The sequence below is a fragment of the Rhipicephalus sanguineus genome, chromosome 1 (genome assembly GCF_013339695.2).
Source record: "Rhipicephalus sanguineus isolate Rsan-2018 chromosome 1, BIME_Rsan_1.4, whole genome shotgun sequence".
Taxonomy (NCBI): domain Eukaryota; kingdom Metazoa; phylum Arthropoda; class Arachnida; order Ixodida; family Ixodidae; genus Rhipicephalus; species Rhipicephalus sanguineus.
In genome coordinates, this window is record NC_051176.1 from 50,219,447 (window position 1) to 50,244,015 (window position 24,569).

General features: G+C 45.6%; 1 protein-coding gene across 1 annotated transcript in view; it reads right to left on the minus strand.

The window, feature by feature from the left end:
- LOC119391211 (calcium uniporter protein, mitochondrial) overlaps positions 1–24,569 on the minus strand; it is a 327,993-nt gene that overhangs the window by 110,070 nt on the left and 193,354 nt on the right. The window contains exon 2 of the mRNA XM_037658888.2: positions 6,944–6,997. Coding sequence (XP_037514816.1) covers positions 6,944–6,997 — 54 coding nt within the window. The remainder of the gene's footprint in view (positions 1–6,943; positions 6,998–24,569) is intronic.

Consider the following 24,569-nt stretch of genomic DNA (forward strand, 5'->3'; position numbering starts at 1 on the left):
TTTATCTAAATAAGTGGTACTAATTCACGATGGTGGCAGGTCATGCGGAAAAAAAATGCAAATACGCCAGGAATACGAAACAAGCGCGTATATGTATAGCCATTTTAAATGTGTACATTCGATGTTCAGTGCTAGCTCGTGTGACGCTTCTAAATGTGCAAATAATTTCGCGCAGTTTTGAAAATGAGCTGAGGAAAGAGGGCATTTTTAAGAATATACGACAGTAATATTTAAATCAAGGGGTCTCGCAAAATCTGAGAAGGGACCATGCCGTTGGACTGACGAACCTCCTGCTGCAACTTTTCGAATCTACCAAGCATAACCGCGGTTATCGCACAAAACGAGCGCTTCCTCCATTCTTTCGTCGCCTCAAGCTCGCACCCCTCGAAGCGTAACGTCGCTGCTTGCGTGACTGAACAGCCATATATCGCTGTATTTTCGGACTCGCCTGACGAAGACAAGGACACAGTCAGGCACACAGAAAACCATGGCACAAAGAAACGTGTGTGTCTCACTGTGGCCTTGTCTTCATCACGCGTCCTTAAAATAAAGTACGCATTCTATCTAGCCCAAGAAACATCACTCCTGACGTATGAATGCACCGCTCGACACTCCGAGCGCCACTGATTGCCAACAGTAACATCTGTACAAGTCCAAAAACAAAGTACAAGAAGACAAATTCTTCATGAAGCAACACGATGTCAGTAACGAACGTAAAAGTGTAAACAGGACGTGAAGAAAATGCCATCACTGAAATACTGTCTAAACCAGGGCTGGGCAGTATCGCGATACAAGAGTATCGCGATAGTATTTCAGAGATACTTTTGAGTATCTGTATTTCTGTATCGAGATACATTGGAAAAATGTATTTGTATCTCAGTAGTGAAATACATTTACGATGTATCGCCTGTATCGCGATAATATGCTGGACACGGGTATCTCGTTACATTGTTTTTTTTTTGTGTCGGAAATGAGTAGAGGCATGTTTACAATGGGGGAATGGCGTTTTTTTTCTTTTTTGTGCCAAGACAAGCAAAGGCGCGCCGCCGGTCGCCGACAGATAGGGCGGCGATGGTTTCCGCTCAAGCACAGAATGGTCCATGTGGTAAAGCGCGCGACGCCGCAGACGGCAGAATCGCGGGGGCAGTGTTGTCGGCCTATGCCGACGAGAGTCGCTGTCTCTCAAGGTCAGTGCAGCACGCCTAATTTTTTTCGGGTGGCAAGCTATTACTTCGCGACCCCCCGCGCGGATACCGCCTTGGAACAGGCTTTGCAATGCTTCGCGTGCATTCAGTTCTCAAAGCAGCGGCACTTCCAAAAGCAGTTCCCGCAGTCGCGGCGGAAGTGACTAGAAGATGGCTATCTTGACGCGCTCTCAGCCACCTCTCCAATGTCAGGGTGCATTCCTAATTGATTACATGCGTGAAACGGTAATGCCGACGCTGCAAGATGTGCGTACACGGTTCGAAACTAAAGATGCATTGAGAAAAGTACAGAACTATACGTTGAAAGTCAAGTTTGTCCAGAGTACAACGCATCAAGTGCGCGCCGCCAACGGCGCGAGCTGAATTTTCGGCGATTCCGCTTTAAGCACGGAAAAAGGCCCAGAAAACAACGAAGGTTTCCTTTACCTTCGTTTTTTTTTTCTTCCCACGGCGAGATAATGCACTGATTAAGCGCGGTCGTTGGATGTGCGCGAATGACGTCATTTCTAAGATTTTATATGCGTGCGTGCGTGTGCGTATTACGGAAGCGTACACACACACACACGCACACACGTTACGTCATCTTAGGTTATTTTACATCTGCAACAAATAATTGCACGGACTACAGCATACATTCGTATACGAATGTATACTGTAGTCGATGCATTTAGTTACGCAGGAATTCAGCGGTTCTACACATGTGTGTTCGGCCATGTTAATTTCACGTCACGACACACCAAACTGAGAAAATAACTCGTTGAAAAGCCAAGATGGCGGAGCCCACGATTAAAAAATAATAATAAAAGCGTACACGTCCGTGTACACTTCGGTGTTGGTATAATAATAATAATTACCGGGGTTTTATGCGCCAAAACCACGATATGATTATGAGGTACGCAGTAGCGTAGGATTACGGATTTATTGAGGCGGGTTCTTTGACGTGTATACACCCACATCCAAGTGCACGCGTGTTCTTGGCATTTCGCCGCCATCGAAATGCGGCCGCCGTGGCCGGGAAGCTTAGCAGCGCGATACCTTACGTGCTAAGCTTTCGGGTGCTTTGATGTTAAATATCGAAGAGGACGAGACCCAGAGTCGACTTCCTTGTGCGTGCACTGCGTCATATATGCACCGCATACACGCTCATGTCGCTGTGTAAGTACCACAATCGTCATTCAACCGAGAGCAGAAAGAGGTTATGAAAAAAGTTTCGTTCGTACAGCATCGTAATATTCTGTGGTGGATAATTTTTTTTTCCTTTCAGTTTTCCGCATTATTCAGTTACAGAATCACCGCAGTGAAAAAGTATTTACCAGCCCACCTCATCAACAGTGTTCGTTACGTCACAGAGATGCAACTATTGTCTGTCTCGAACACACCGCTCTCCCTCTCCGGCTTTTTTTTTTTTTTTTCTTGAAAGCGAAGCCTCTTTTGTCTCACATCCCATGTCTCGCTATCCTCCGTTCACCAAGCAAGACACAACAAACCGTCTCCTGTATCACGCGTCTAACGCGGAGAAGCATCTCTGAGTGAGCATCTGTTCTATAATAATAATATAATAATAATAATAATAATAATAATAATAATAATAATAATAATAATAATAATAATAATAATAATAATAATAATAATGGATAAATAAATCGCGAGATAAAATAAGTGCGACCTTTGCTTCGATGTCACGTAAAGTCGGCTCAAAGGTGCCTCCAAAGAGAGCGCGAATTTATCGGAAGAAGGCAGACAGGTCGGCCTGAACTCTGTCCTGCCACTCTGCACAGGGGAACAGGAAAAGAGTGGATGATGATGATGATGATGATGATGATGATGATGATATGATGACGACGGGGACAGGAAGAGGTGATGCGTGTGTGCACACAACCACACGCAAAGACTCAAAATGGAACTGTGTATGGTGTTCAGTGGTTTCCTTAATTTTAAGTTTATATTTCTTTAAAATATACCCACTGCGTACGTGTCCATTGGCGACCAATTAGGTTATCGAATCGGAGCTAAAACGAAAACAGAAAGAAAGAGGGAGAGAAAAAAAATTAAGGCAGCTTCGCAGTAGGGGTGCCTGGCCTGAAGGAAGTGCGGAGCTAAGCAGTTTTCTCTTTCTTTCTTTTTCTCTTTTCCAGATTTTTTTCTGTTTTCTTTTCTATTTTTATTTTTATTTTACTTTTCATTTCTTTCTTTCCCTTCCTATTTCCCGCTTGCCTCCTCTTTTTCAATTTTTGTATGTGGTTTCGTCCACGCTCGAAGAACAAGAGCAAGAAGGCTTCTCTATGCTCAGATGGCCATGCTTTGCCTGCGTTACGCCAAGCCACGACGACAGCATACGATCACAGCCCACGACAGCCCGGCCCCCTAAGTGCTCCGCACTTTAAATAAAAAGTTGGTTATCTTCGATTGAAGAACCTGAACCAGTGTTTGTTTTTTTCTTCCACAGCGGAACCGAATTGAAAAGCAAAGCATGGTACCAGAAGTCTACTTCGGGGCTACGCTTAGCGAACTGAGATGGCGATAAAACGCAACGTCACAAGGCAACAATGAAGCTATCTCGCGGGTTCATTTACCGGCCCATTCATCTTTCTTGTTTTCTCATTCGGGTGTCCTCGAAAACGGCTTTCATTCTTTCACTTTTCTGCAGCTACGAGCATTGCTTGCTTTCAGGTTTTTCTTACGTATTCACTAAACTCCACTCAATATAAAGGTTTCCGCAGTTTCGTTGGCACGTCACCCTTTCCCCTTTTTCGGTCATACCGGGTTATTTGGCTTCTATCACTTCCACTCATTCAACCCCCCCCCCCCCCCCCCCCAAAAAAAAAAGGTCTTTTTTTTTCGCATCAGAAAATAACCCTATGATTCTCTGTCAAAATCATTTTTTCCGTCGGAGTTCCAATCTACGCACTCCTTTTGTCCAATCATCTCTCGGAGCACAAAGCACGAACTAGCCGCTATACAATTTCATCATACGATCCGAAATCAGCGTCTCCTTCCACACAGTGGTTGATTTTTTGACCTCGTAACCTTTATTTATAGGCTGATTATTATCACCTTTTTCAGCGACCGAAGGGAGATACTTGTTCAAACCTTTCGTGCCCCCTTATCTGCCCAACCAACGTTCTCCCGTGGCGTTCGCGCTGTGCTTTCGCTCAGACGGTTCGCGAACATTCAATGCTCTCTCTTTCTAGGGAAGACTCTCAAATTGCCGAGGTCATTACGCTCAAACGAAGAGATAATAATAATATCTGGGGTTTATCGTCCCAATCAAACGAAGAGAGAACCGACATTTTATATATATATATATATTTATAATAAAGACGCGCTAGGTTGGTGGTGCGTGGCTCTAACGAGATGTTCGCTTCTATGCGGCGTACACAGCACGGTGCGCTATACACCCGCTGCAGCCATTCATTAAGGTGGCCCTGAAGATGCCCCGCAGACAGACAGAGGTACGCAGCAGTCACCGTACTCATATGGAGATCACGACATTTTGTGCGACGTAACAGCGCGCGTCAGCAAAAAAAAAAAAAAAGAATAAGACAACGAGTGTTTCCGTTCGCCGCCGAGAAGGCAATTCAGCGCTCCCCGTCATTTCGAAAAAAATAAGAAGAAACAAAGAAGGAAAAGCTCGCGGCAGGCGCGTGTCTTTCCTGCAGATGTTGCGAAGCGCGCTGCATGCTTTCAGACTCGAATGTCGACGTCGCGACACGACCCGTACTGAATGTAAGGAAGGAGGGGGCTGCGATGAACATGTACCGAAAAAAAAAAAAAACAATGATAAGAGGAGGAAGCGTATCACCGTTTTAGGAAACTTCAATTCATCTCCGTCGAGTCGCCGGAGAGCAAACCGAGAAGAGCACGCGGGGCGACTGGAGCAAAAACGTGATTCTCAAAAAACGTATGTATAGATAAGATTCAATTAGCGTCAACTGCGGTAATGCTGCGACATGCAGTCGAGCAATGGCGTAAGAACGACGTTCTTAGGCCAATCTTCTTTGTTTTCTTTTTGTCGTATTACAAGTGGGAAAAAGAAGACGAACGAATGAATTGATTCAACAACGGTTTTATTAGGAAAATGAGATGTTGGGCCTTTCAGAGATGGCTGCAGAAGTCATCAATGGCGGCCGAGTGCGAGTGCGCTACAGCGCACGGGTTCGGAAAAGAAGTTAAACATGGAACAAAGATTAATGTGCATGCATACAAATGGTAAAATAGAAACAACGCCGCGTTTTTTTTTTTTTTTACGCCTATTGAATTATACAGACTATGTGATGATACAGACCATGTTTTGAAAGTCTGCGTGTAGGCGGGCTGTATTTTAAAGTCGTATATTCAGGTTTACCTTGGGTATAAAGGATCGCTGATTCAGAGAGGCTATACGCCGATTAGGTCTGAGTAGTAATTTCGGTAACGCGATTAACAAAAAAAAAGTCTAACGTGTGCCACATGCGATGTGTATATGACGTACGCCGGGAAAATGTCTTCACGCACAACATTCTGCCAATACATGAAATGTATTGGCAGAATGAAATGCCAATACATGAAATGTATTGGCAGGATAAATATGCGCACCGTACGACTGGGTGTCACAATACATTTTTTTTAAATATATACGACAGCATAACTTACCTGTACCCCACCCTCGGCCAAATATGGCTGCGCGCCCAAGCGACTAAAATTCTGGCATGGTGTTATCGCGTGCTTGCGACTACTGTTCGATCGCAATCAGCTGAGGCGTAACTAAACCAGCGGTCCCTGCACATGGCGCCGATAGGTGACAACTGGGGTCTAGATTATGTGCACTAATTGTATAAACGCGGATGAGAGAGAGAATATCTGGCAAGCAGAGATTATGCAGCGTCACTGCAGCGTAAACGCACGGCTTCGGACAAGCTGTGCATTTGAGCGGCAAGCGGCTGTGATATACATGCTGACCACACGGGTGCCCAATCGGGTAAGACATTGACGGTCACCGCCACCAGCCAAGCGCGCTTGCAGACGCCGTTGTATACAGTGCTCACGGATTGAAACGCAGTGACTTTAGGGCTAAGTAATGCACGAACTCTCGTTTACACCGTCTTGCATCAGCGTAATTTCAAATCCAGCACTTACATCAGAGCAAACATTAGCCTCAGTGACCAGATTCGCAGCGACATGGTGCGGTTATCTCTAGCAATTGCGCATATCATTCGTTATACTGCAGGGTTTTTTTGTTTTTTTTTTGTCGCGTCTAGATCCGCGAGCATTGCACACACTCCTTTTGAGAGAGTCGATGCATTTCTGCTTAACATGCACAGATTCTTTTTTTTGTGTGTGTGTGTTCTGGCCTTATAGGTTATTCTCCACTAAAAAAAAAAAAAAAAAAACATGCAAAGCGAACTTGTTCCTGGGCGAGCTGGTGCCTTAGTTTGACAAACAAGTTATTTCTGGCTTTCTAAACATGTTATTTGGCGCTCATCTGTCTCTTTCTCTGTCCTATATCTTCATGTTTCAAGCATTGCACCAGAAATAACATGTTTAGCAAACTCATGCAAAGCGAAGACGCGAATGCCGGCGTCGGCTATGCAGCAGGTTTCGAATATCATCCGTACTCCTAGATTTGCAGGTATATGTATGAATATAGAAAAAAAAAAAGAAAATCGCGCGCTATACACGGTCGAAAGCAGCGAGGATTCGGCGCCACCGCTGTTATCAACCGGAAGAACACGCATGAAGCGCGCGTGTAATGCACTCACCGTATTTCGGCACTTGTGGTTCCAGGCCGCATTCGAAAAGGGGCACAGGCACAACTACACGAGAGCAAGAGAGGAGAGACAAAAGAAGATTCGTCAGCGTTACCGAAATTTATGACTCGGGCTTATGTCTGAGACTGTGAAAGACACGCCAGGTATATACTGTATACTATATACACACCAGTCGGTTCAAACGAGAAAAATCGATATTTCGAATATCTTTAATAATATTAATTGTTGGGGCTTAACGTCCCAAAACCACGATATGATTATGAGAGACGCCGTAGTGGAGGGCTCCGGAAATGTTGACCACCTGGGGTTCTTTAACGTGCACCTAAACCTAAGCACACGGGCCTCAAGCATTTTCGCCTCCATCAAAAATACGGCCGCCGCGGTCGGGATTCGATCCAGCGATTCGAATATCTGCAGTGGTTAGACGCGCTTTTTTTTTAATATAAAGAATATTATAAAGGTAACCAGAAGGGGGGGGGGGAAACATCCTCCCTCACCCCGTAATTGTTTACTTTCTGTATGTATACACATACGTGCACACATACAAACACACGCACGAAAATGCATAAAAATGGGTAGGATCCCGGCCCCAACCCCCGCATGTAATAAATTTCTGGATACGCACGCCCCTGACAGCTTTGCTCATCGCTCGGAGTGGTACGATACGCTGCACGCAAAGGGTATACGTACACATGGCTGGATCACTTAAAATTTCTAAGTACTATATATATAGTCAGAAATCTCACTCGACACAGTAGTGAATTTACTGGTCCGAATTTCGGCGCTCGAATGTGTGCGTAAACACACACGTTAGCATTATATATATATATATATATTATATATATATATATATAATATATATATATATATATATATATATAGGTGTGTGTGGGACAGAGAGCGAGAAGGCAGAGAGAAGAGGTCATACACGTGCGCGCAGTATAGTACTATATACGTCCGTCTGAAAACATAGGTTCTCTGTAGACGTTTCGCTTTCACGTACACGACGTCTACACGATGACTCAGACGAAGGTGTGTGGCGCGTGCAGTTTGTCCACTACAATAAGGACAACCAAAAGGGGGCGACTGCGACGTACAGCATAAATTATACAACGGAATCTTCCGAACGCTACCGCGGCACCGCGAAAACACGGCAGTAAAAAATGCCAACCAGACACGCCATGTATACATACATGCAAGAGAGCGAGAGAGAGAGAGACGGCGCGTGAGGCGAAAAGCTCGCCGGGACGAAAACGACGCGACGACTGGATGGTGTAAGCGAGCAGGCATGCATGCATTCTGGAGACAGGGCGCGGCAAAACCGGCGGAAAAAAAAAAAAAAAAACGTCGAAGCGCGCAAGCACGCGAGAGGACGCGCGTCGCGAGATGTAGCGCGCGCTCGCGAAAGTTTCAGAAGCCCGCCAACTTATCTCTCTCGGAAGAGGCGCGTCGCGTTCCGGCCACCGTTGCGAAAAAAAAAAAAAAAAGAGGAAGCGCCACGAAGATGCACGACGGCGCGTCTTCTCGACCGTGCTCGAGCTCTATGCCCCGACTCTCTACATTTACGCTGGAAAGCTCAAAGGAAACAAACAGGCCGCTGCCTCTCTCGCGTCATACACAACTCAAGGCGCTTTTTTAAAGCTCGTCATTACGACGATGTTCGAAGTCGTGGAAAAACGACGCCAAACAAGCGTTAAAACTGCGGCGCGAAACTTTCGTCAAGCGGTTACATGCACAAATGAGGAGGTGTGCACGCGGGAATGCCTTCGAAAGAAGAATTAAGAGAGAAGCTAAACGCGAGAAGCGCCGCTTAAATTGGGCCACGCGCGTGCCTCCGATTCTCTTTCCTTCGAGAAACTTCGCTCTCACTCGAGACAAACGCCGCGCCGTAATTTCTCGATGACAGCTTTCGCGAAACGGCGGCTTCTGCTGCCGTGCGTAGTGGTACAGTGGCGCTTTTCTCGGCTTTCCTTTCATTTCAATTTGTATGTTTTGTTTTGTTTTGTTTTTTTCTAACCACCTCGCGAGAAGTGACTTGGATGCAATCCTCGAATGGTCATGCCCGCGCAGCGCAGGGCCGTATACCGTCGGCGCCCTGAAAGCGGAGCTTCGTCGGGCCGCGCGTACGTTTCCTAAACGGCCAGACGCACGCGATGCCATAATGGACTTCGGGTGAAAAATTTTCCAACATCGATTAGAGAGAAGAAAGTCTGGCTCCTGGGGAGACATTTAGCGTCAGTTTACAGCTGCTACCGGTAAACAGTTGTGCGTCATTCATTTCGGCATGAAGATTAAAAAAAAAATTAAAGGCATGTTAGCTCTGGGCGAGATGTCAGAACGAGCTACAAGGTACACACGGCAATGCGTGCTACAGGGTGCAGTGCACAAGATTCCCTCCGACGACTGCGAAGGAATCTTGCACACGTTCGGTCTTTGTTCTGTTTTCGAACATTCGGTTTCGGCGCAAGCGCTTGGCCAGAAGCCAGCTGTACAGCTAAGACAGCTTGATTATGCCTAATTGCGCGAGCGGAAACGAAATGTTGAAAACATGACAAGCTCGAACATGCAAAAAAAAAAGAAAATCTTCACCAGGCATTCCATAATCATTTCACCATTTCGAAATTATGGGAATAGGCTTCACGCCCAGAGAAAGAAAAAGAAAGCAGCAGAAATACCGGGCGATCCTGGCATAATTTTACATATATACAGTAGTTTCTTTTCAAAGGCTACAAATACATTTACTTTCTAAGAAATCTCGGTATACGGCAGCTAACGTAATTCTAGAGTCCCTTTCTCAGCCGCGTACACGAAAGGTGGACAGTATTTAGACGAGAAATTGAAATGATTAATGGATTATTTAAAAATCCTTAATTAGACACGCCTCGTCATTAATCACATTACGATTCATAACTGAATTTCAAGAATTGCAGCCGGTGGGTTCGCAAGGTGCTGTTCACTTGTAACGAATTCTCGGGACGATACCAGTCTCACAGCTACGTAATATACTGGCGTTCCAGTTACGATAATGTTAAACATATTTTCATCCATAAAAACATACATCATCCTGATTGTGGCGACACAACACAGAAAGCCGAATTTTGTCTAAAAGGCGCCACAACGCCTAAGAAGCGGTGCTATCTATAGAGCATTATGTACGATCGATATATGCAAAGGCGGCTTAACTCGAACAATACCGCCGCGCGCGAATGGCCATGTTTCCTCACCTGCCGTGGCACTTCTTTGAAAGGTATCTATCTATCTATCTATCTATCTATCTATCTTCTATCTATCTATCTATCTATCTATCTATCTATCTATCTATCTATCTATCTATACTATCTATCTATCTATCTATCTATCTATCTATCATCTATCTATCTATCTATATCTATCTATCTCTCTATCTATCTATCTATCTACTATCTATCTATCTTCTATCTATCTATCTATCTATCTTCTATCTATCTATCTATCTATCTATCTATCTATCTACTATCTATCTATCATCGATCTATCTATCTATCTATCTATCTACTATCTATCTATCTATCTATCTATCTATCATCTATCTATCTATCTATCTATCTATCTATCTATATCTCTCGATCTATCTATCTAGCTACTATCTATCTATCTATCTATCTATCTATCTATCTATCTATCTATCTATCTATCTATCGAGCTATCTATCTATCTATCTATCTATCTATCTTCTATCTATCTGATTATCTATCTATCTATCTATCTCTCTATATATCTATCTATCGATACTATCTAATATTATGGAGTGGCACTATCAAGAAAACTTCATTTATTACGTCGACGTGTCGGTCAGCCTGCATTCTCAAGACGAAATGTTCGTGCATATTTCCGTGTTTATATGGACATCAAATGAGACAGCGCTTGGAAAGAGCAGCAATCGATCAATCTAAGTGGAAGCCCGCCCTCCCCTCTTCCTTCTTGCTCCTACCTCTATTTTTTTTTTTTTTTTTTTCCGTTCTGTAGAGCCTTGACCGGAAGTCGGCTAATGTCACTCAACGTGTTCGTTCTCGCTTTGGAAGCGGCGTCGTTTATTCAGACAAACGAGCAGGGCTCCGCAACAAGTCAGATGGTATACAAGACTCCTTCGGCATGGCCCAAAAGTACAATACGCGGCGTCAACAGTGCTCACCGACACCCACTTAACCCCCCCCCCCCCCTTTTTTTCCTTTTCTTTTCCTTTTTTTTTCTCCGGTCAGCCTGTTTGAATCGCACACCGGCTGTTTTAACTCGAGCCGGCTCTTCGTCCAACCCTACGGGACAGAATAGAGCGACGAATTTTAACGATGAGTAATAGCCGCCGCATAAGTATAAGCTCTGTCGCGAAGCACTCCCGCTGTCGGCGGTGGCGTGGTACTCCTCGCTCCTGATGGGCCCTAAGCAAACTTTTTTCTCCCTCCCGCTCCTTCTCTCTCTCTGTCACCTTCTTCCCCTCTCATTTGATGTCCATATAAACACGGAAATATGCACGAACATTTCGTCTTGAGAAAGGTCAGGCTCTGACCGAAAACGTCGACGTAATAAATGAAGTTTTCTTGAAGTGCACCTCTCATACTTATACTTATACGGCAACCAAAGGCAACCACTCCTTCAACTATATATATATATATATATATATATATATATATATATATATATATATATATATATATATATATATATATATATAGGGTGATTCCACGTAAGATCGAACAAACGATGGCTGGTCGACCTCTCAAATTTATTTCAAACTTTTATATATTATTGCCTGATGAGTGGAAAGAAGAGATCCGCAATTTGTTTTGCCGCCAAAAATTTTTTCGAACCACAGGAAATCAATAATGACGAAGAGGTGGAGTGGAGCGCTCATCCGCTCTGCTGTTTCGGTCAACTTTCGTTATGAATTGCACAAAATATATTAAAGTTAGGTAGCTGAAATTTATTTACCTAAATATATGCATGTGTTTGCTTCTGCTCAGGTATTTTTAGTTTTTAGGTGTAGTGTAGATGTTTTTATAAAAAACCTCAAAAATGGCCCAATCGGCAAAATTTCCTTTACTTTGAAGGTCTTTATCTCATAAAAGCCTTGTAGCAGAGCGACAAAAATTCTGCATTACGTTCTTCGCATGCGTATCTACCAAACTGCCAAATCTTGTATTTATATAACTTTTCAGTAAAGATATATGATCCGGCTAAGTTCAAGAAAACACCGAACAATGAAAACTTCTAACGACAATTTAAAAAAAAAAACCCATTTTTTAAATTTCTTAAACTTTGTCCACTTATTCTCCTCCACATCAGCTTTCACAATCATTAAAACACGTTGCATAATGTCGTTGCACTAATAGTTACGGCCCCTCCAAAGAGACCCTTAGGCAAGGATGAGCCATGCCGACTTCTTGCCCAGCAAGTGTATAAAATGCAGGCAGGATTGAATTTCTTTTTATTAAAAGGTCAGCAGGTACCTAAAAAGGTGTCGCCGGCACTGAAGACGTTAATTTTGAAATTATTTGGTCACTGCAGCGGCCACGAGCGCGGAGCTACCGAGTAGGCGCGCGCGCACCCGAGATGCTCGTTGTAAGAGACGGCGCAGTGAGAGCTCGTTCTCGCGTCCTCAGACCGATTGAGTTCGAAACAGCAACACCTATCGGGTGACTTGAACGCACGTGCACTGGAGCTTCGCTATTCTATCCGCCCTCTGTTCGCATCTCAGCTAGGCGCTGATAACACGGCGGAGATGGAAGCAAGATGAAAACTCTATAAGGGAGCTATGAGCGCTCGCTTCACGCACGCTGCTGCCACAGAAACTGCGCTGCGCCAGTTGCGATCAGTGGAAAGCATGAACGTGGCGCTCCAGTGGCAAAGCAAAATATGGATTGTCAAAGGAAAGAAAAGCAAAACTATCGGTAACCGGATGCGCTTGTCTATATTAGATGCCGGCAGCAGACGGCGTGAACTGGCCGCGTGTTCGGTGCGCTGTTCACACTTCATTCAGCGCGGATAGTTCTTGTGCTTTGCTCATACTCTACTCCTCCTGTGCGTCTCATGACGAGAAAGTATAGCTCTGAATGAGTCTATTGTGGAGACTACCTTTCGAAGCACAAGAAGTTTAAAGGAGTACTGACACGAATTTAAAAAAAATTTCGGATTGTTGCTCTAAATAAAAATACTGGTGTCGAGAAACCTAAAACGACTATTGTGGTGCCTGGGAATGCATCCTATATTTTAATTAGCGCCAACTTAAATATACACTTTCGGTTTCGATATCGAGGGGGTGGCTTCTCAGTGTCGTTTCATAGCAGTGTGACGTCACGGAGATACAGAAATTCGCGACGTACTAGCGGGAAATCCGTCGTCTGCTCGTGGTGCAATAGACAACGATGAGTGAATTGTCGTCCAGTAACCCTGACAGTGATTTCTACGATTTAGGCTGCATGCAGGACGCAGAACTCGCGAACTCGGAGGAACTGTCTTGACTTGTCGGGATAATGTCCTTGCAGTGTGGCTGGCTTGCAAATACTAAGCGACGAAAACTTCAAAGTCAAATTAAAATATTTTATACGTGTTCTCCGACTCCAGTGTGTGGACAGCGTGGACACTGCATACCAACGAAGCAAAAAAAATGTCCATTTTGCGATGTCTCAAAATCGTGTCAGTACTCCATTAATTAATGCAAAGAAGCCAAAATTTCGCAGAGTTACCTACCTAGACATAAATGCTTTGAAGGAACGTTTAACGCCCGAAAGATCAGTGACTGTCAGTGAGACGGACTATTTGTGCTACGCGTGCTTTTGGTACCACTGCAATGAAAGATCTTCAGGGAACGCACTGTATAACGATGACATTCTTATGGCCCCTGAAAAAGAAATCGACGCAATTAACCAGATCACTGCGACTACCGGTGCACGTGCGTTCAAGTCACCCGAGAGGTGTTGCTGTTTCGAACTCAATCGGTCTGAGGACGCGAAAACGAGCTCTCACTGCGCCGTCTCTTACAACGAGCATCTCGGGTGCGCGCGCGCCTGATCGGCAGCCCCGCGCTCGTGGCCGCTGCAGTGACCAAATATTTTCAAAATTAACGTCTTCAGTGCCGGCAACACCTTTTTAGGTACGTGCTGGCCTTTTAATAAAAAGAAATTCAATCCTGCCTGTATTTTATACACTTGCTGGGCAAGAAGTCGGAATTGCCCATCCTTGCCTAAGGGTCTTATTGGAGGGGCCGTAACTATTAGTGCAACGACATTATGCAACATGTTTTTAATGATTGTGAAAGATGATGTGGAGGAGAATAAGTGGACAAAGTTTAAGAAATTTAAAAAATGGGTTTTTTTTTAATTGTCGTCAGAAGTTTCCATTGTTCGGTGTTTTCTTGAAATTAGCCCGATCATATCTCTTTACTGAAACGTTATATAAATATAAGATTTGGCAGTTTGGTAGATACGCATGTGAAGAACGTAATGCAGAATTTTTGTCGCTATGCTACAAGGCTTTTTTGAGATAAAGACCTTCAAAGTAAAGAAAATTTTGCCATTTGGGCCATTTCTGAGGTTTTTTATAAAAACACCTACACTACACATAAAAACTAAAAATACCTGAGCAGAAGCAAAAACATGCATACATTTAGGCAAATAAATTTCAGCTACCTAACTTTAATATATTTTGTGCAATTCATAACGAAAGTTGGCCAAAACAGCAGAGCGGATGAGCGCTCCACTCCACCTCTTCGTCATTATCGATTTCCTGTGGTTCGAAAAAATTTTTGGCGGCAAAACAAATTGCGGATCTCTTCTTTCCACTCATCAGGCACTAATATAGAAAATTTTGAAATAAATTTGAGAGGTCGACCAGCCATCGTTTGTTCGATCTTACGTGGAATCACCCTATATATATATATATATATATATATATATATATATATATATATATATATATATATATATATATATATATATATATATAATGTATAGAGAGAGAGAGAGAGAGAGAGAGAATTGGATCCGTGTCACCAGCTTGGCGACAAGATTTCTTCGCATCGCAGGTGGGATGCCCATCGCATGCGGGTGAATGGGGACCAAGAAAGAAGTACTTTCACACATCGCTAAGCCGCCTCGGGTCCCGCCATCAAGGTTTCGATCGGCAGCGGCGACTTAGCGCGGCCCTGAGCCTAAAAGAAGGAGCGGGAATTAATCACGCGGGGCTCAAATTGATCCGCCGCCACATGTGCGCACGTTGCCCGTTCCCCCAACCCGTGACGGGGCATCTTATAGCGATGGTGGTGGTGATGACGACGGGGTTAGTATTATTATTTATGGCCACGCGCCGGTTACAAGTCCGCGCTCGATTAATCAATGACGCCTCTTCGATTAATCAATGCACTAATGGTTTCATCGCGAATGTTCCGATCGCAGAATATGTAAAAAGCTATCGGGAGAATCGACGTTTGTGTACAACTGTAAATTCCACGAACTACAGAATCATCGCAAAGCTGCATAGCTTTGGTTAAACTATTCATCCCTCAAGATATATCCGTTCATAACAACACGGCTATTTGGCTATAGTTGGAATCGATTGTCCGAGGAAAGCGCCTGCCCAGTGTGCATTCCCTGCTTCGTCCCCGTTTCCTTCGCGCTCCTTAAACATGGATCTGTTCCGAAGTCATGACTACGTGGATAAAAAATGTACACTATATTCAAACGTACGGGTAACACCGTTGCGTTCACAATCCATGGCCTTACGTGAGACGTCCAATCGGGAACACAAGGACCCAACCGCGGGAGCCAAACGGCGCACACACGACGAGTCATCGAGCACGCGAATGCGACACGGCACTCTCGGCCCAACAAATCAGAGGCCGATAAGTGAAAGAGTACACACCCCCCGCCCCCTCTTCCAAACCACGCGACAGCCGGTGAACGGAAGAGGAGCATCCCGGAAGATGCGACGAGAAAAAAGCATAGATACGACGGACCAAGTGGCCACCAAAATGGATGACAAAGTGAGCGTGCCACTCCCTCCAGTGCCCTCCATCCCGCCAGCAACTCACGTCCCCCGACCACAGGACACGGGCAAAGAACGACAGAAGTACAGGTCGCGAAGTAACGAGACAGCGGCGGCAGCGAGAAAACCGAGCGCGAAGAAGAGGCAAAGGGGAGGAGTTACGCACATCGATTCCTTCCACTGTCGTTTCAGTTTCAGCGCGCCAGTGGCACCGAAGAAGAGCGCACGTCCGTACAAACTTCAGCGTTGTTCTTTCGATTCACAGCTCCTTTAGACTTCTCTTTTATTTTCTTGCTTTTTCTATATATTTCACTAGGTAGATATGCGTCTCTCCATCCCAGGCATACATACATACACAAACGCTTCGTAGATAAGCCCGGCGCGGCGATTCTCGCGATGAGCGCGGCCAATAATGAAAACCGTTGTCTTCACGCTCCGTTATTACACCCAACACCGCGAGAAGGAAATTGCGGTAACGCCTCTTCCCTGCTCACTCGAATTAGGGGGCCGATTCGACGACAGTGCCGCGAGCTTCTATTTCGGTGCACTGCGACGTTACTTTGCACGCAAGAGGAATAAAAAAAAAACGATTCGGTGCAGCCAATGACGGAACACCGGCATTACATCGCTGCAACACCCAAGACTCTGTAGCACCACACCCCGCCCTCCGCGAGCATCTCTCGTTACATTACGTTTCATCACAAAAGTCGCTAAAGAAATCCCGTAGCGTCAATACTAACTGCTGCACTCAGTAGACATTACATATAGAAATGCACTCGAATGTCAGACACGATTTTTTATTTTTTTGTAGAGATTTCGTACAGTTCGATCGGCGCCTATAGCGCAAATATTATATTGGGGGCCCGCGCAAATACCTCGAGGGAACTATAGTACAGAACACATAATCGATAACCGTGGAGTATTTCGATAGAATTAGAAGAGCAAACAACCTTCGGATGACAAATGCAGTCTAGTGGTGTGTACACTCATCAATCAAACGCAATGGGGCTCGCCGCAGTCCATTTTTCTTTTTGTCCTTCCGGCCGATTCGTTCGCGTATAATAGCGCAGAAGAACCAGCGACAAAAAAAAAAGATAGCAGCAAATTCTTTGCCAAATGCGATCGACGTTCCACAGCGTAAAACGCGCCGCTGTGAACGTCCCCGCTATCGCATTCCTCCATTCCGCCTGCGCGTGGTTTAAATTTTTTTCGAGCAGATTTTCCTTTTTTTCTTTTAGAAATTACCGGCGGTAGATGGCGCTGTTCCGACTTCTCGGGTGAATTGAAGAACGAGGCGTAAATCCGTCGTCCACGAAGAAAAAAAAAATGCAGCAGTGAACTTTATCGAGAACACGTTCCAACTGTATAAAAATTAGGCCCTATATAATAAAGAAGTCATGTCCACCTTGAAAAGGTCTCAAAACTAGCACCTCGTGCCACATATCAGACTCGACCCCAAAACCTGATAAAAAAAAAAGCACTGACGATGCACGTTTTAGCAGGTCTTGTGGATACGAGCACCTCGAATGTGTCGCTAGTTTTGTGTAGTGTTCCGACCGCCTTCCATCAGCACACTACAGAACAGTAATCGAGCAGTTCTCAATTCAATAAATTAGTGTTCTCTCCTCAATCACACCTGCTCAGAAATAAATGCTAAAGAAGGGGGCCTGACCTGTAGGGACCCTTATACACTCGTGAACCATGGCCGAGCAGCCATGAAAAGCGCCCGTTTATCCCTCGATCCGTCCGTCCAATCCAATCACATCGCATCATATCGCATTCCATCAAACCACATCACATTCTATCCACCTAGCTAGCTCAAGGTAAAGGCGGCCAATGGAAAAAAAGAAAAACATTTAAAAGTTCGTACCAGGCAAAATTTCCGGAACACCTACTGAGCTGGAACCATGCAGTTGCGGAAACATTGAAAGTGTGCTACAAAAACTGAATTTATTCTAATACAGCCTAATTTATCATATTATGGATCATTTAATGCGTTCATTGTAGCAGTGCATGACGCTGTTGTGTAAGGGGCTCTGTAATGATGTACTACTCAAAAGAAGCTGCGTCCGCGCGCTTCGATTTTCTCGCGCATCTTCGATCCCTCCAAAATGCCAGTCGAGTGGGTTTCTCATCAGTGTCTCCGTGAAAAGGACGAAAGAAAAAAACTATATATGATAAAGGTGAGCTATGCGAAAGGCGGTGAAGCGATAAGATGGCGTATTTTTACGCCCGTGGAGATATGCGGTATAGTAAGCAAAAGGAGTCATTTTGATCCGCTAGCTGTTGTCAACCACGCTCAAGGATGGTGGATGATGGATGGAGACGGCTTATCGATGTGAAGGCGCGTAAGAACTTCTAAACTAAGCGAGACAAGCAAACGTGTGAACAAAGTGACAGCCCGAGCGAGGCATGCAAATTTGGATATTTTACCGCCAAGGAACGCAGCTGTCGTTTACCGACAGCTGTCGAGGTGGAAATGACAGTCTGTCATTGTTTACTTCTTCAAATAAAAAAAACAACAAAAAACGAAGAGACCTGGCTCAGTGAGATGTGTTTCGGTCCTCAGGCACATTAGCAACGTCGTTTCGCGAGTATAGGTGTGTCGTCCTCCCACATAATTTTTTGTACGCTGTTTTTCGACACAGGGGAAGACACCCACCATTTTTTGCCCAAACACCATTCCAAGTCCAGAAAAACCAAAACATCCAATTCACCAATATTTGTGGGCACGGACAGTTATAGTAGTAGTAACGAAAACACAATGAAACGTTACTCGACTTAAAACTTATTCAGTAGCGTCATTAGTAATCGATTTTCGGAACTGCGCGTCCTGAACTACCTCCACGCATGAACAAACACCTACTACGGTCTTTACGTTTCCCGCGCTTTCGAGATACATGAAGCAGTGCATAACAACGTGGTGTTTTTGTGGCGGGCGTGACTTTCTGTGGAAAAGCAGCTAGGTGAATCGGTTGGGCCACATAGCGCGCATACCAGGACTGACGCACATTCCCCAAACAAGCGCTCCCTCATCTTTCGTTCTTTGCTATATGCAGGCGGAAACGTTGTCAAAACAGAATACATACGAGTCCCGCCCTGCTCCATTGTCATGGAAGAGCAGGCGAATCAAAGGACAGTACGAGAAGAACGCAAAAAAATAAAAGAAAGAAAAAAAAGCTTTGGCCGCCAACTTCGGGCTTTCGTGATGCGCGCTTGAGTTTACACTTTTGCTGCTCGCTCTTGTGTTAATAGCAAGTGCTCCGCGTATATTCTGCACACGTACACCGCATAACGCACGACAATTTTATCAGGGCATGGTAGCAGTACCAGTTTACCGCACTGTAAGTAAGAAAATACCGTACCGACGTGTTTTAATATGCAAGACCTGTATTATATAATAATCACCTCACCCTGTTATCGTGTACGCATCGAGCAACTCGCGCAGCTAAAACGTTTTCGGATCGATCGTGGTGCGTTTAACATGCAGTGGTAAAATACCGTAGCGTAAACGGTACGCTAATACCGTCACTGCTAAAACACCCTGTTTACACCGAATAAACACGCCTTCCGATTTCGCGCGTGTCACACGTGTCTGGCCATTTTCACGCCTTAAAAATAGAAGCGTAGACTTGAATAAAAACAAAACTTGGCTTCATAGACGTTATTCTGCTATAGTTGCCACAGATTAAAGCGTCGCAGATTTCTGTTATTTACTTCTACAAACACGACGCATGCGGTATATTTTTGAGCACACAAAGGATAGCTAGATCTGCATTGGCTCTCTTGGAAACGAGTTTCATGCCAATGGCAACATTCAGTTACAACGCTTGTTTATATATGTACGCAATAAAAGTTACGGAGGAAGCACTCAGAAATAGCTAAGTTTAGACTTAAAGCATTTAACGTACACATGATTCCTTGGCAGGCGGTACTCGAATGCGCTGGCCACTAAGAACAGGTATTCGCAACCCCCTCCTTCTTCACTGCCAGTGTTAGCGAACCTTTCTGGTGCTTTGCGCCCAACGCGGTGTACACCTCCAGGCCAGACACCGCTCGCTGCGGCACACACATTTTCTTGCTCATAAAGTAAACTGTCTTTTTTTTTTTTCTCGCTTCTTTCGCAGAGTCATGGTAGCGCACTTCGAGAAACTCTCCCTCCGTCCGCCTCGGTAGCACAGTGGTGACGGTGCTCGGCTGCTGACCCGAAGTTAGCGTGTTCGATACCACGGCCACGACGGCCGAATTTCGATGGAGGCAAAATTCTAGAGGCCTGGGTACTATGCGATGACGTTACAGGTGGTCAGAAATTCCGAAGCCTTCCTATACGGCGTGCCTCGTATTCATATTGTGGTTTTGGCCCTTAACGTCCGAGATATTCGAAACTCTCCCTTGCAGCTGCTATTGCTTAAACCCTCTAACTATCGGCGCACCCGCCACGGTGGTCTAGTGGTTATGGCGCTCGACTGCTGACCTGAAGGTCGCGGGATCGAATCCCGGCCACGGCGGCCGCAATTCGATGGAGGCGAAATGCTAGAGGCCCGTGTACTTAGATTTAGGTGCACGTTAAAGAACCTCAGGTGGTCGAAATTTAATTCGGAATACTCTACTACGGTGTCCCTCATAATCCTACCGTGCTTTTGGGACATAAGACCCTAACAATTACTACTATTACGAACGATCAGCGCAAGAGCGACAAAAAAACTGGCCAGCCGGTAGCAAGTGGCACTGGTAACATTAAAAAAAAGTCATCGCCGCAACGGCGAAGCAATAAATGCGATAGCAATAAACTGGAATGTAACGCGAAGAACGGAAAGCAGCTCGAAATTGCCAGCGCGTCGCTCGAGCCCAAAAGACGCACGAAAAGAACGCGCGCAGGACGAGCGCGAACTATCATGCGTCACAGCTCGACACTGGAAGCGCACTGCTCAAACATAAAGCAGGACGCATGAAACGAACGAACACGTACACACAGGACGAGCGCGAACTAACTGTCACAGTTGTTACTTATTTCTGTTTGAACAGCGCGCTCCTTTCGCAAACGCGGCCGCTGCAGCGAGCGAAGCGACCTTCGTACGCTCTGTGACTTAAGCACGGACATCGCGGGGAAAGCACAAGACATACAACCCCCCGCTCCCCCCCCCCCCCCCCGGCTGCCCTCTTCTTTCTTCGAGGTAAGTGCACGAAGGCGACCACGCCCTGTAGGGCGAAGAGCAACGACGTTCGCAGGAGCGGGGCGACGATCTTTAAAGCGCGCCACGCGCGCTCTTCGCGCCATCTATGTGACTAAGAAAGCATGCTGAAGTAAATGGTGTATATAAATAGCTCGCCGTTAGCAGGCTGAAAGACGGTACTGCTCGTGGCCTAACCGTCGAACGCCGCGCGCTGCGAAGCGAGAGGTCGCCCGTTCGATTCCGCGCGTCGGAAAGTTTTTTCTGAATTATTTTTCTTTGTGGCTTTTATATATATATATATACATATATATATATACGGTGCATGACGGCGGCGACGGCAAAAATCAGCCGAGACTGTCCGTATAATTGCTATCGCAATAATAAGCGCGAGACGAAAGACCATGGCCGAAGTAGAAAATGGTTTCATATATCATGTACCGTTCATGGCCGGCAGATCGTGTAGATAAACGTGGGGGGATCGCGCCATTCGAAACACCTCTGACCACGTGCCTCCGACGAAGCGTAAATAAATAAGGAACAGCGTTGGAATAGAATGAGTTACATTATCCCAGCCGCCCGAACTCACGTCGTGGTCACGCGCGTGTGCTCCTTCGATGAAGCGCACCATTAATGATCGTGCAACGACAGACGCCAAATGGGCACGGAGTCGAAAAAAGAGGCTGCAGCGAATCTCGGCATTCATTGTTGCCCATGGTGGCGGCGTGTATATTATACGCGACGGTCGCGAAGCCTTTCTACGTCGAATCTGGGAACGAGTGCACGGAACAGAACGGAAGCGAAGCCAAACGCGGCACCACGAAAAGCCATCCGAACCACCTGCGTGTACGCGGCGCTCGCTCGTGGTATCCGCTGAAAGGCTCAATGAATAGGAATAGAGAAGGAAGGGAGGGGGGTGCTTTGTAGGCCAGGGAATGGTGAAGCAATGAAGACGATAACGCGAATGCTTGCAACACGTGGCTCTTACGACTATGCTTGTTTTCTTGCTTTGACATGAAAAAAAAAACATGAAAACATGAAGAAAAAAACAAGAAAATGAAGAAAAACATGAAGAAACATGAAAAAAAAACAAGGAGAGGAAGACGAGAAGGGCTGCTGTCTCCTTCAGCACAACAATATCGGCGTCCGCGCGCACTTAATATACAAAGTCACAACTCGACGTAGCGAAACACAATTTCAGCCTATTTCAATTGAGCGAAGCTTCCGATTTCTCTCGCCATTTAAGCAGACAGCGCAATGCGTTCAAGGAAGCAAATAAGACACAACTTCGCGGTAACAGTGAAGCAATGAATTCGACAGCAACAAGTACGGTTAGCAGGGAACTCCTTGAGCATCCGACCTGGCGAAACTCAGCAAAACGCTGACGTAAGGAAACGCGGCCGCGGCCGCGAACGAAGCGACCTTCGCGATGCCTATCGCATCAATGAAAACTTAGCGGTGAGAAGAAGACAGCGTGTAGAAAAATACGAGACACCCCCCGCTTTCCGCGTCACGGTGAGCGCCATGACGTAAGCAATGTCTGTAACAATTGGAGCGTAACATGCAACGGCCCAGAGGCAGAAACGCTTACTATAACCCGCCACGTAACCCTGACAGGCTTATTAGTAGTGACAACGTTTACTATACCTCTCATATATTTCCGTAGTAGTAATACGTTAGCGACACGTAGCAAAGTTGGCATGGGGGTAGTGCTGCAGTTACTAACTTTCACTGTCTTTTCCTTCAATAGTGTGTCGCCTTTGCAAAGTCAATCAAGCGAAGGTCGACGGAGCTCGCCGCAGTTAACGAACTGGAAAACTTGAAAAAAACAACTGCAAGCGTGCACTTTTCCACCGACATTGCCGAACTCCAAACGAGGAAAAGAGCGATCAGCGGGCGGAAATATCTGGGAGGGGAGTGGAATACGAAATGAAGACACGCGGTGATCGGCACAGAAACGGGAGGGGGGGGGGGGGGGGCGACACGTCATCATCAACGCGCGAGTTCTGATACTTTGCGCCGAAGTTATCATCATTCGAGCTGCGTGCGCGGCTCCATATCAACGGCGGCCGCAGTAATTTGCCGTGGTTTGCAATAAGTTTTCTTTCTCTGCCGTACAGAACAAAAGCAGCAAGTCTGCGGCGGGAGATATGTAGACGAAGCTGCAGGTATGGCGACGAACGGTTGCCATCAAGAACGGCGCCGGTCGGGGTGGGTAGTGAAGAACCCGCAATGAAATGGAGCGAGAGAACCGAAAGGGAATCAAACCGGAAGGCGAACTATAGGAAGCAACAAATACAGGAGAAGAGACGTATATATGTATTGATAGAGCAGAGGAGACGAGGAAAACGCAATATCCGAGATAGTTAACAAAACAAAGCAAAAAAAGACGAGAAAGCGAGCGAGCGAGAGAGAACTGAAAATTTCAATGCCGCAGCCAAGTAACTTGCGTGTGTTTGCTGCCAGTACGGAACAGTAAAAACATAATCGTTCACACACGAACGTACAACTACAAGGGCAACATCACCGTGCCCGCACAAAGAGCACACACCCCGCTATAGGCTAAATGTATTTCATCTCACGTAATGCATTTGCAAACGAAGTTATTCACATTTAAAGCGTACGCATAAATTAACAAATGAGAACCTGGAAAGGTGGTCGAAACGAACATTAAAAGACGGCGGTCGGAAACGCTGACCCCCCCCCCCCCCCAAAAAAAAAAAAATGAACGCGGAGGAATGAAATAGAAGGGTCGAAATTGAAATAAAGCATTTGAGGTGGATCTTGAAATACTTAAATGTAAAAAGAAAAAAAAAAGATGGGAGGAAAAGGAGGGATTTGACTGCGGGGCGATACGAAGTCGCTGGCGAAACAGACAGTATATATACGGTTTACGCACGAGATCCGAAACGTGCCGGCGATGTAGCGAGCGGTAATGAGGTGTGAAGGCGCAGAGCAAAGCATACTCCTCCGCTGCGGGGGTGGTATACACGGTATAACGCGACAGAGTGAAAATGGAGAGACGAGCGGGACAGAAATGGCAGAGGGAAGGCGTAAGAGAGGCGATCGTGCCGTGCCTAATGAAGATGCGGAACGGTGCGAAGAAAATGAGGAAGAAAGGAAGAAAACGAGGAAGGAAAAAAAGAAGATTACAAAGCGGGCCGCATGTCTCTGACGATGAAAACGAATAAAATCTGCACTGACGATACGGGAGAGAAAGAAGGCAAAGGAAATAAATAGCGCGTAGCCTGCGCTAGCACGCCATGGTTCCGTCATTTTCTTATTGACTTTTAGATGCCGACTTTTGAAAGCTCGCCTCCAACTGTAACACACTTGCCGGTCTCTATAGGCTGCATATAAAATTCGCCACCTCTCGTACACCCCTCGCCTCCGTGAACCTTTATATTTCACTACTCGTGACAAGAACAAAA